The 12,782-nt window shown below is 52.1% G+C and overlaps 1 protein-coding gene across 1 annotated transcript in view; it reads left to right on the forward strand.

Moving 5' to 3' along the window:
- Positions 1 to 1,039: 1,039 nt before the first annotated feature.
- LOC132813165 (integrator complex subunit 3-like) overlaps positions 1,040 to 12,782 on the forward strand; it is a gene marked incomplete at its 5' end in the record, with an annotated part of 44,859 nt that continues 33,116 nt past the window's right edge. The window contains 3 exons of the mRNA XM_060823088.1: positions 1,040 to 1,169; positions 2,087 to 2,113; positions 3,948 to 4,002. Of these exons, the coding sequence (XP_060679071.1) occupies positions 1,040 to 1,169; positions 2,087 to 2,113; positions 3,948 to 4,002 (212 nt within the window). The remainder of the gene's footprint in view (positions 1,170 to 2,086; positions 2,114 to 3,947; positions 4,003 to 12,782) is intronic.

The following is a 12,782-nucleotide window of genomic DNA, read 5'->3' on the forward strand; positions in this document are numbered from 1 at the left end:
CCCGCCCTCGCACTATCCCCCAAGCTCTACCTCCATCTCTTCTCCTCCCCTCCCCGCCCCCCCCCCCCCCCCCCTAGTACTGTATGTTTTAATGGTTTTCCAAATCCCTGGATTCAGTTAATTGCCAACAACCTATCGGCCTCGACAGTGAACTGTGAACGGTTCTTGAGCCCAGGAATGAGCATCTCTGTGGGGCGATAATGCTCCTCTGTCGTTATGACAACTGGCCCCCCCCCCCCCCCCCCCCCCCCCCCCCCCCCTCAGAGGCTGCATCCCTCTTTAGTGAGCGATAGAGAAAATTACCGGGAGCGTTGCTGCCAGAGCCAGCTAACAGAACATTCCAGCCCTTCAGCCCTCGATGTTACACCGACCTGTGAGACCAATCTGAAGCCCATCTAACCTACACTATTCCATTCTCATCCATATGCCTATCCAATGACCATTTAAATGCCCTTAAAAGTTGGCGAGACGACTACTATCGTAGGCAGTGTGATCCGCACCCCTACTACTGAGTAAAGAAACTACCTCTGATGCCTGTCCTCTATCTAATGTCACTCTGTAGCTGGCACGGAGCCTGTCAGAGGGTGTTGTGTTTAGGGTTTGCCCATTCCATGTTGCTTTGTGCCTGGAGTCCCATGCAGGTAAGGCCAATAAACATCCTTTGTGAACCAGATGGGTTTTTATGTCAGTGTTGCAACTTGTCCAGCTCGCTGCTCCCAACTTGTGGGGAGTTCCGATAGTGTTACCGGCTGCGGTGGGATTTGAACATATGCACACCCACCCACCCACACCCCCCTGAGCATTTACCTGGAGCTCTGGATTGTTAGCCCTCTTGACGTTCCCACATCGGAACATAGTCAGGCGGATCCTTCCTTCCGGAAAGTTTCCATTCGGTTGGATTTTAGGCTGCCTCTTCAAAGGCCTTGCTTGCTGACCAGCATGGACCCAGTGGGCTGGAGGGCCTTTTCTCTGGGCTGTTTGAGGTGGTGGGGGGGTGGGAGAAAGCAACTGTGACTCCATGTCATCTCTCCCCTTTCAGGGAAGAAACGGGAATTTCGATTTCATCCAATCAAAGAGGCTATTGTTGAGGAGCCTGTTGACATCACGCCGTACCTGGACCAATTGGACGATGCGCTGAAGGAGAAGGTGTTACTCATTCAGAAAGGGCGGTACGGACATGAACCGAGCCAGTGCTCCATGTATTGTTCTTTCCTGTCGTTTCCATCGAGGTTCCCGTCTTTGTTTGGTTCCTGTTCGCACAGCTACTCACGCCCGGTGGTAGGGGCTATCGCTGATGGCCTCCGTTTTGTGGGTGGGAAGTAAGGGGGAAGGTTATATATCGGGTACCCAGTGAGGGGTCAGGCTGGTGGGCCACTGCTGGGTCAAGTGCCCACTGACTGCTCCAGCTGGGAGCTCACAGACACTGGAGCGGCCTGTTCCAGGGCCCGCTCTCAGCCACTGGTCACTGCATGTGAGCCTTGGTATTTGTGCGGGTCCCCCAGTTACACCCTGAACTGCGAGGAGGTGGGGGGGAAGCAGGAAAAGATGACAGAGATGGAAAGCGACATCCATGCCTTGCCTTTTGGCTGAGGGGAGCTCTCCCGCTCCTCAGAGTGCTGCCCCTGGGAATCCCGGGAGGGCAGGGCAGAGCCGCAGTTCAACGTCCCACCTCTGGGAGGCAGCATTGGAGCACTGAAAACTGGGCATCCTGGGGAGGGAGGGAGGGAGGGAGGGGTCACTGAGACCCAGGAGCCCCGTGGTGGGGAGGAGGGGATGAAACAGGAGCTCAGTGACCCCTCCCGGGAGGGGTGCGGAGTGACGGAGACCCAGGAGCCCTACAGTGGGGTGAGAGACTGGCACCCGGTGACCAACAACCCTCCCCTGGGTAGGTCAGTGCCGGGTAAAGAGGGGGATGGCACTGTCTTAATAATGATGGAGTCAGGCTAGCATCATCTGGTGCGTTGGCTTGGATGGTGACACTTGATCTTTCTCTCACCTGCTCCCAACCTCACTCCTTTCCTTCCCCCACCCCCCCCATCCCCCTACCCGCCCCCACCCCTCCCACCCCTCCCACCCCACCCCACAGAGAACAGGACCGTGACACCTACCAGACGTAAGCACTGTCTATTGCCCTTCGCACTGGTAGTCTGTTTCTCTTGTGCTGTACGGTTAGTCGGAACCACCTGGCTTCCCCCACCCCCACCTCCCCCTCGTCACATCCCCAGGGCAGAACCTGCTGGGGTGGGTTAGATCGGCTGGGGGTGATCCATCCTGGACCGATGGAGTTCTGATGCAGGCTGAAATGGCACCCTCTCCGTAATAATCCCAGCCAGAGACAGGAACTGATGGCCTGGGGTTCGGCTTCGCATGTGGGGCTGTTTATCCTGGTAGAGAGTCAGAGAGCGTGGAAACAGACCCTTCGGTCCAACTCACCCATGCCTACCAGGCATCCTAATCTGACCTCGTCCCACCTGCCAGCACCGGCCCATATCCCTCTAAACCCTTCCTATTCATATATCCGTCCAGAAGCCTTTTAAATGCTGGAATTGTACCACCACTTCCTCTGGCAGCTCGTTTCCCCCCACGCACACTTGCATACACGCACATTCACACGCACGCACCACTCTCTGTGTGAGAAAGTTGCCCCTGAGGTCCATTTGAAATCCTTTCCCCTCTCACTTTAAGGCTATCCCCTCTAGTTTTGGACACTCCCTCACCCTGAGGGAAGACCCGATTCAATGCCCCTCATACATTTGTAAACCCCTCAGCCTCCGATGCTCCAGGGAAAACAGCCCCGGCCTGTTCAGCCTCTCCCTGTAGCTCAGATCCTCCAACCCTGGAAACATCCTTGTAAATCTTTTCTGAGCCCTTTCAAGTTTCACAACATCTTTCCGATAGGAAGGAGACCAGAATTGCACGCAATATTCCAAAAGTGGCCTAACCAATGTCCTGTACAGCCACAACATGACCTCCCAACTCCTGTACTCAATACTCTGACCAATAAAGGAAAGCATACCAAACGCTGCCTTCACTATCCTATCTACCCGCGACCCCACTTTGAAGGAGTTACGCACCGACACCCCCAAGTCTGTGTGTTTGGTTTCTGGGATCTTCCTGTGCTGTGTTCTCAGCAGCAGCCTTCGCAATGGCGATGTGACTTGGGGCAGTTTGAGAGACTCTCTCTCTGAACCACCTTTATTCGAATGGAGCCCTGCAGCTTAACCCCTGGCCAATGTTCTCCTGATAACCACTGCCTCTTAACTGACCTAACTCCAGTTTCCTGGATGGTGTGTGAAGCATGGCTGTGCCTTTGTCTGCGTTTGTAGTCGCTGAGATTTTAGGAGTGTGTTTGATTGGGGGGGGTGGGGGGGGCGAGGAGGAAGGAAGGCAGGGGTGGGGGGGGTGGCAGGAGGCAGTACGATGCTGAGAGAGAGGATTCTGTGCTGCATCACAAAAGTTCGCAGAGAATCCTCAGCCTGCCCGACCTACAGTCACCCTCGGGAGCCGCGCCGAGCCCCTGGGCAGTTTGGACACATGCGTGACGCCTCTGCGGGTGAATAGCACGCGGTTACCCTACCCAGCTCCGCTGGGGTTTTAGTGGGGAAGGAGAGATGGGGCGTCACTCGGAGAGGCGAGAGAGGAAGCTGAGTAATTGCGCTCACCGACAGACCACTAACTAGGCACGCACCGCGTGTTTGGGAAGGCCGGTGTTCATGGCCCCCTCCCCCCAAGAAAAAGGCCCCCCCCCCCCCCCACTGTTGCTGCCTCTGCTGGGGGTGACATTGAGTCTTGGTGAAGAGTTGAGTTTGTGAAGCTGGGGGGTAGGGGTTGGGAATGCTCCCTTTGTTCAGGGCTGTGCATTGTGCTGCCCTCTGTACACTGCAGTCTCGAACCCCAGAGCCTGTCACTCACATTTATGCTTTTGTTTGGTTTCTCTTTCCTCCCAGAGACACGGAGACTCAGTGTGAAATTATGCAGGAAATCGTGGACATGATACTGGAGGTAAGCGTCTGATGTGAGCACACAGACCCCGCTTCTCAATCCCAGTCTCCGCGCGCCCCGTGAAAACTTCAGGCTGGGTTTTAGGGTCAGCCATCCCACACGCACTGGGCATTCATGTTGATTGACACCCTGGGGCGGGGGGTGGGGGGGGGGGGTGGGGGGGAGGTGGTGATTGCTGAGAGGGTCTGCTTTAAAAGTTAGAGGCTGCCCATTTAAGACACAGGTGAGGTGTAACATTCCTCCCCTCTGGCGCTTACCGTTCTGAGACAATCCCTTCCCCCAGGGATTCTGTCTCTCTCTGTGTGTGTGTGTGTGTGTGTGTGTGTGTGAGACTCTCTGTCTGTGTGTGTGAGACTCTCTGTGTGTGTGAGACTCTCTGTCTGTGTGTGTGAGACTCTCTGTCTGTGTGTGTGAGACTCTCTGTGTGTGTGAGACTCTCTGTCTGTGTGTGTGAGACTCTCTGTCTGTGTGTGTGAGACTCTCTGTCTGTGTGTGTGAGACTCTCTGTCTGTGTGTGTGAGACTCTCTGTCTGTGTGTGTGTGTGAGACTCTCTGTCTGTGTGTGTGTGTGAGACTCTCTGTCTGTGTGTGTGTGACTCTCTGTCTGTGTGTGTGTGACTCTCTGTCTGTGTGTGTGTGACTCTCTGTCTGTGTGTGTGTGTGTGTGACTCTCTGTCTGTGTGTGTGTGTGTGTGACTCTCTGTCTGTGTGTGTGTGTGTGACTCTCTGTCTGTGTGTGTGTGTGTGACTCTCTGTCTGTGTGTGTGTGACTCTCTGTCTGTGTGTGTGTGTGACTCTCTGTCTGTGTGTGTGTGTGTGACTCTCTGTCTGTGTGTGTGTGTGTGTGACTCTCTGTCTGTGTGTGTGTGTGTGTGTGTGACTCTCTGTCTGTGTGTGTGTGACTCTCTGTCTGTGTGTGTGTGACTCTCTGTCTGTGTGTGTGTGACTCTCTGTCTGTGTGTGTGTGACTCTCTGTCTGTGTGTGTGTGACTCTCTGTCTGTGTGTGTGACTCTCTGTCTGTGTGTGTGACTCTCTGTCTGTGTGTGTGACTCTCTGTCTGTGACTCTCTGTCTGTGTGTGTGTGACTCTGTCTGTGTGTGTGTGTGTGTGACTCTGTCTGTGTGTGTGTGTGTGTGACTCTGTCTGTGTGTGTGTGTGAGTGACTCTGTCTGTGTGTGTGTGTGACTCTCTGTCTGTGACTCTCTGTCTGTGTGTGTGTGACTCTCTGTCTGTGTGTGTGTGACTCTCTGTGTGTGTGTGTGTGACTCTCTGTCTGTGACTCTCTGTCTGTGACTCTCTGTCTGTCTGTGTGTGTGTGAGACTCTCTGTCTGTGTGTGTGTGAGACTCTCTGTCTGTGTGTGTGTGAGACTCTCTGTCTGTGTGTGTGTGAGACTCTCTGTCTGTGTGTGTGTGAGACTCTCTGTCTGTGTGTGTGTGAGACTCTCTGTCTGTGTGTGTGTGAGACTCTCTGTCTGTGTGTGTGTGAGACTCTCTGTCTGTGTGTGTGTGAGACTCTCTGTCTGTGTGTGTGTGAGACTCTCTGTCTGTGTGTGTGTGAGACTCTCTGTCTGTGTGTGTGTGTGTGACTCTCTGTCTGTGACTCTCTGTCTGTGTGTGTGTGTGTGTGTGACTCTCTGTGTGTGTGTGTGTGTGTGTGACTCTCTGTCTGTCTGTGTGTGTGTGTGACTCTCTGTCTGTCTGTGTGTGTGTGTGACTCTCTGTCTGTGTGTGTGTGTGACTCTCTGTCTGTGTGTGTGTGTGACTCTCTGTCTGTGTGTGTGTGTGACTCTCTGTCTGTGTGTGTGTGTGACTCTCTGTCTGTGTGTGTGAGACTCTCTGTCTGTGTGTGTGAGACTCTCTGTCTGTGTGTGTGAGACTCTCTGTCTGTGTGTGTGTGTGAGACTCTCTGTCTGTGTGTGTGTGTGAGACTCTCTGTCTGTGTGTGTGTGACTCTCTGTCTGTGTGTGTGTGACTCTCTGTCTGTGTGTGTGTGACTCTCTGTCTGTGTGTGTGTGTGTGTGACTCTCTGTCTGTGTGTGTGTGTGTGTGACTCTCTGTCTGTGTGTGTGTGTGTGACTCTCTGTCTGTGTGTGTGTGACTCTCTGTCTGTGTGTGTGTGACTCTCTGTCTGTGTGTGTGTGTGTGACTCTCTGTCTGTGACTCTCTGTCTGTGTGTGTGTGACTCTCTGTCTGTCTGTGTGTGTGTGTGACTCTCTGTCTGTCTGTGTGTGTGTGTGACTCTCTGTCTGTGTGTGTGTGTGACTCTCTGTCTGTGTGTGTGTGTGACTCTCTGTCTGTGTGTGTGTGTGACTCTCTGTCTGTGTGTGTGTGTGACTCTCTGTCTGTGTGTGTGTGAGACTCTCTGTCTGTGTGTGTGAGAGACTCTCTGTCTGTGTGTGTGTGAGACTCTCTGTCTGTGTGTGTGTGAGACTCTCTGTCTGTGTGTGTGTGAGACTCTGTCTGTGTGTGTGTGTGAGACTCTGTCTGTGTGTGTGTGTGACTCTCTGTCTGTGTGTGTGTGTGACTCTCTGTCTGTGTGTGTGTGTGTGACTCTCTGTCTGTGTGTGTGTGTGACTCTCTGTCTGTGTGTGTGTGTGTGACTCTCTGTCTGTGTGTGTGTGTGTGACTCTCTGTCTGAGTGTGTGTGTGTGTGTGTGACTCTCTGTCTGTGAGTGTGTGTGTGTGTGTGTGTGACTCTCTGTCTGTGTGTGTGTGTGTGACTCTCTGTCTGTGTGTGTGTGTGTGACTCTCTGTCTGTGTGTGTGTGTGTGACTCTCTGTCTGTGAGTGTGTGTGTGTGTGTGACTCTCTGTCTGTGAGTGTGTGTGTGTGTGTGTGTGACTCTCTGTCTGTGAGTGTGTGTGTGTGTGTGTGTGACTCTCTGTCTGTGTGTGTGTGTGTGACTCTCTGTCTGTGTGTGTGTGTGTGACTCTCTGTCTGTGTGTGTGTGTGTGACTCTCTGTCTGTGTGTGTGTGTGACTCTCTGTCTGTGTGTGTGTGTGTGTGACTCTCTGTCTGTGTGTGAGTGTGTGACTCTCTGTCTGTGTGTGTGTGTGACTCTCTGTCTGTGTGTGTGTGTGACTCTCTGTCTGTGTGTGTGTGTGTGTGACTCTCTGTCTGTGTGTGTGTGTGACTCTCTGTCTGTGAGTGTGTGTGTGTGTGTGACTCTCTGTCTGTGAGTGTGTGTGTGTGTGTGTGTGTGACTCTCTGTCTGTGTGTGTGTGTGTGTGACTCTCTGTCTGTGTGTGTGTGTGTGACTCTCTGTCTGTGTGTGTGTGTGTGACTCTCTGTCTGTGTGTGTGTGTGTGACTCTCTGTCTGTGTGTGTGTGTGTGACTCTCTGTCTGTGTGTGTGTGTGACTCTCTGTCTGTGTGTGTGTGTGACTCTCTGTCTGTGTGTGTGTGTGACTCTCTGTCTGTGTGTGTGTGTGACTCTCTGTGTGTGTGTGTGTGTGTGACTCTCTCTGTGTGTGTGTGTGACTCTCTGTCTGTGACTCTCTGTCTGTGTGTGTGTGACTCTCTGTCTGTGTGTGTGTGTGACTCTCTGTCTGTGTGTGTGTGTGACTCTCTGTCTGTGTGTGTGTGTGACTCTCTGTGTGTGTGTGTGTGTGTGTGACTCTCTGTCTGTGTGTGTGTGTGTGTGTGTGTGACTCTCTGTCTGTGACTCTCTGTCTGTGTGTGTGTGTGACTCTCTGTCTGTGACTCTCTGTCTGTGTGTGTGTGTGTGACTCTCTGTCTGTGACTCTCTGTCTGTGTGTGTGTGTGTGACTCTCTGTGTGTGTGTGGTGTTGTGTGTGTGTGTGACTCTCTGTCTCTGTCTGTGTGTGTGTGTGACTCTCTGTCTCTGTCTGTGTGTGTGTGTGACTCTCTGTCTGTGTGTGTGTGTGACTCTCTGTCTGTGTGTGTGTGTGACTCTCTGTCTGTGTGTGTGTGTGACTCTCTGTCTGTGTGTGTGTGTGACTCTCTGTCTGTGTGTGTGTGTGACTCTCTGTCTGTGTGTGTGTGACTCTCTGTCTGTGTGTGTGTGACTCTGTCTGTGTGTGTGTGACTCTGTCTGTGTGTGTGTGACTCTCTGTCTGTGTGTGTGTGACTCTCTGTCTGTGTGTGTGTGACTCTCTGTCTGTGTGTGTGTGACTCTGTCTGTGACTCTCTGTCTGTGTGTGTGTGACTCTCTGTCTGTGTGTGTGTGTGACTCTGTCTGTGTGTGTGTGACTCTGTGTGTGTGTGTGACTCTGTGTGTGTGTGTGTGACTCTCTGTGTGTGAGTGTGTGTGACTCTCTGTGTGGGTGTGTGTGTGACTCTCTGTGTGTGTGTGTGATCTCTGTGGTGTGTGTGTGTGTGTGTGTGTGGGTGACTCTCTGTCTGTGTGTGTCTGTGTGACTCTCTGTCTGTGTGTGTGTGTGTGTCTCTCTGTCTGGTGTGTGTGTGTGTGACTCTGTCTGTGTGTGTGTGACTCTCTGTCTGTGTGTGTGTGACTCTCTGTCTGTGTGTGTGTGACTCTCTGTCTGTGTGTGTGTGACTCTCTGTCTGTGTGTGTGTGTGACTCTCTGTCTGTGTGTGTGTGTGTGACTCTCTGTCTGTGTGTGTGTGTGTGACTCTCTGTCTGTGTGTGTGTGTGAGACTCTCTGTCTGTGTGTGTGTGTGTGTGACTCTCTGTCTGTGTGTGTGTGTGTGTGACTCTGTGTGTGTGTGTGTGTGTGACTCTCTGTGTGTGTGTGTGTGTGACTCTCTGTCTGTGTGTGTGTGTGACTCTCTGTCTGTGTGTGTGTGTGACTCTCTGTCTGTGTGTGTGTGTGTGACTCTCTGTCTGTGACTCTCTGTCTGTGTGTGTGTGTGACTCTCTGTCTGTGACTCTCTGTCTGTGTGTGTGTGTGTGTGACTCTCTGTGTGTGTGTGTGTGTGTGTGTGAGACTCTCTGTCTGTGTGTGTGTGTGTGTGACTCTCTGTCTGTGTGTGTGTGTGTGACTCTCTGTCTGTGACTCTGTGTGTGTGTGTGTGTGTGTGTGACTCTCTGTCTGTGTGTGTGTGTGTGACTCTCTGTCTGTGTGTGTGTGTGTGACTCTCTCTCTGTGTGTGTGTGTGACTCTCTCTCTGTGTGTGTGTGTGACTCTCTCTCTGTGTGTGTGTGTGACTCTCTGTCTGTGTCTGTGTGTGTGTGTGACTCTCTGTCTGTGTGTGTGTGTGACTCTCTGTCTGTGTGTGTGTGTGACTCTCTGTCTGTGTCTGTGTGTGACTCTCTGTCTGTGTGTGTGTGTGACTCTCTGTCTGTGTGTGTGTGTGACTCTCTGTCTGTGTGTGTGTGTGACTCTCTGTCTGTGTGTGTGTGTGACTCTCTGTCTGTGTGTGTGTGTGTGTGACTCTCTGTCTGTGTGTGTGTGTCTTGTGTGTGTGTGTGTGTGACTCTCTGTCTGTGTGTGTGTGTGTGTGAGACTCTCTGTCTGTGTGTGTGTGTGTGACTCTCTGTCTGTGACTCTCTGTCTGTGTGTGTGTGTGTGACTCTCTGTCTCTGTGTGTGTGTGTGACTCTCTCTCTGTGTGTGTGTGTGACTCTCTCTCTGTGTGTGTGTGTGACTCTCTGTCTGTGTCTGTGTGTGTGTGTGACTCTCTGTCTGTGTGTGTGTGTGACTCTCTGTCTGTGTGTGTGTGTGTGACTCTCTCTCTGTGTGTGTGTGTGACTCTCTGTCTGTGTGTGTGTGTGTGTGACTCTCTGTCTGTGTGTGTGTGTGTGTGTGTGTGACTCTCTGTCTGTGACTCTCTGTCTGTGTGTGTGTGTGTGACTCTCTGTGTGTGTGTGTGTGACTCTCTGTGTGTGTGTGTGTGTGTGTGAGACTCTCTGTCTGTGTGTGTGTGAGACTCTCTGTCTGTGTGTGTGTGTGACTCTCTGTCTGTGTGTGTGTGTGACTCTCTGTCTGTGTGTGTGTGTGACTCTCTGTCTGTGTGTGTGTGTGACTCTGTCTGTGTGTGTGTGTGACTCTGTGTCTGTGTGTGTGTGTGACTCTGTGTCTGTGTGTGTGTGTGACTCTGTCTGTGTGTGTGTGACTCTCTGTCTGTGTGTGTGTGTGACTCTCTGTCTGTGTGTGTGTGACTCTCTGTCTGTGTGTGTGTGACTCTCTGTCTGTGTGTGTGTGACTCTCTGTCTGTGTGTGTGTGACTCTCTGTCTGTGTGTGTGTGACTCTGTCTGTGTGTGTGTGACTCTCTGTCTGTGTGTGTGTGACTCTCTGTCTGTGTGTGTGTGACTCTGTGTGTGTGTGTGACTCTCTGTCTGTGTGTGTGTGTGTGTGACTCTCTGTCTGTGTGTGTGTGTGTGACTCTCTGTCTCTGTCTGTGTGTGTGTGTGACTCTCTGTCTCTGTCTGTGTGTGTGTGTGACTCTCTGTCTGTGTGTGTGAGACTCTCTGTCTGTGTGTGTGAGACTCTCTGTCTGTGTGTGTGTGACTCTGTGTGTGTGTGTGTGTGTGACTCTCTGTCTGTGTGTGTGTGTGTGTGTGACTCTCTGTGTGTGTGTGTGTGTGTGACTCTCTGTCTCTGTCTGTGTGTGTGTGTGACTCTCTGTCTCTGTCTGTGTGTGTGTGTGACTCTCTGTCTGTGTGTGTGTGTGACTCTCTGTCTGTGTGTGTGTGTGACTCTCTGTCTGTGTGTGTGTGTGACTCTCTGTCTGTGTGTGTGTGACTCTCTGTCTGTGTGTGTGTGACTCTCTGTCTGTGTGTGTGTGACTCTCTCTGTGTGTGTGTGTGACTCTCTCTGTGTGTGTGTGTGACTCTCTCTGTGTGTGTGTGTGACTCTCTCTGTGTGTGTGTGTGACTCTCTCTGTGTGTGTGTGTGACTCTCTCTGTGTGTGTGTGTGAGACTCTCTCTGTGTGTGTGTGTGACTCTCTCTGTGTGTGTGTGTGACTCTCTCTGTGTGTGTGTGTGACTCTCTCTGTGTGTGTGTGTGTGACTCTCTCTGTGTGTGTGTGTGTGACTCTCTCTGTGTGTGTGTGACTCTCTGTGTGTGTGTGTGTGACTCTCTGTGTGTGTGTGTGTGACTCTCTCTGTGTGTGTGTGTGACTCTCTCTGTGTGTGTGTGTGACTCTCTGTGTGTGTGTGTGTGACTCTCTGTCTGTGTGTGTGTGTGTGTGACTCTCTGTCTGTGTGTGTGTGTGTGTGAGACTCTGTCTGTGTGTGTGTGTGTGACTCTCTGTCTGTGTGTGTGTGTGACTCTCTGTCTGTGTGTGTGTGTGACTCTCTGTCTGTGTGTGTGTGTGACTCTCTGTCTGTGTGTGTGTGTGACTCTCTGTCTGTGTGTGTGTGTGACTCTCTGTCTGTGTGTGTGTGTGACTCTCTGTGTGTGTGTGTGTGTGACTCTCTGTGTGTGTGTGTGTGTGTGACTCTCTGTCTGTGTGTGTCTGTGTGTGTGTGTGACTCTCTGTCTGTGTGTGTCTGTGTGTGTGTGTGACTCTCTGTCTGTGTGTGTGTGTGTGACTGTGTGACTCTCTGTCTGTGTGTGTGTGTGACTCTCTGTCTGTGTGTGTGTGTGACTCTCTGTCTGTGTGTGTGTGTGACTCTCTGTCTGTGTGTGTGTGACTCTCTGTCTGTGTGTGACTCTGTCTGTGTGTGTGTGTGACTCTCTGTCTGTGTGTGTGTGTGACTCTCTGTCTGTGTGTGTGTGTGACTCTCTGTCTGTGTGTGTGTGTGACTCTCTGTCTGTGTGTGTGTGTGACTCTCTGTCTGTGTGTGTCTGTGTGTGTGTGTGACTCTCTGTCTGTGTGTGTCTGTGTGTGTGTGTGACTCTCTGTCTGTGTGTGTGTGTGACTCTCTGTCTGTGTGTGTGTGTGACTCTCTGTCTGTGTGTGTGTGTGACTCTCTGTCTGTGTGTGTGTGTGACTCTCTGTCTGTGTGACTCTCTGTCTGTGTGTGTCTGTGTGTGTGTGTGACTCTCTGTCTGTGTGTGTCTGTGTGTGTGTCTCTAATACAATATCTGATGTGATCCGATCAGAGGGAGGCCCTGCTGCTAGTGGGTATATTTGGTTGTGACGGTACCTCCCTTGCAGACTGCTGGCTCTGTCCGTGGTAGTGTTTGTGTAGCTGCAGTTGTGGGTCAGCCCACATCCTTTTGTCTGCAGTAACAGTGTCAGTCTTTGTAGGTGACCTCCAAACTGACTGGATGTGAGATCAGCCTCTACACTGGTGTAGGTGGCACCTCCAGCCCTGTTCAAAGGTGCCCTGTGCCAAGAGAGATTGTCATATCGGACTCTGTTACTGGGTCTCTCCTTTGGATGGCCCAGGCTGGTTAAGGGCTCCAAGCTGGCTTCCAGATGCAGAGCAGCTGGTTTACTTCATTCATTCACGGGATGAGGGTGTCGCTGGCCCGTCCCTAATTACTCGGGGGGAGCAGTTAGGTGTCAACCCCATTGCTGTGGGTCTGGGGCCACATGAAGGTAGTTTTCTTCCCGAAAGGAAGTTAGTGACCCAGACACGGGCTTTCTCAACAATCGCCAATGGCCCTCCTACTTATCACTACACCCTTAATGACAGATTTCTTTTTTTAAAGACTGAGTTCACACTCCACCGTCTGCCGTGGCAGGATTTGAACCCAGGTCCCCCGAACGTTAGCTCGGTCCCTGGGTTAACAGCCCAGCATCTGCATCCATTTGCTTTTGTAAATTTTACACACTCCCTGGAATGTAGAAGGTGCGATGGGGTGATTCGATCCAAAGCCCTTTGTGTCTCTGAGAGGTTGGCGATGCTCATTCATTGATGGAGTAAATGAAGAGGTGCTGTTTCCTGTGGCTGAGGGAGCGG

The sequence above is a fragment of the Hemiscyllium ocellatum genome, unplaced genomic scaffold, assembly GCF_020745735.1.
Source record: "Hemiscyllium ocellatum isolate sHemOce1 unplaced genomic scaffold, sHemOce1.pat.X.cur. scaffold_3415_pat_ctg1, whole genome shotgun sequence".
Taxonomy (NCBI): Eukaryota; Metazoa; Chordata; class Chondrichthyes; order Orectolobiformes; family Hemiscylliidae; genus Hemiscyllium; species Hemiscyllium ocellatum.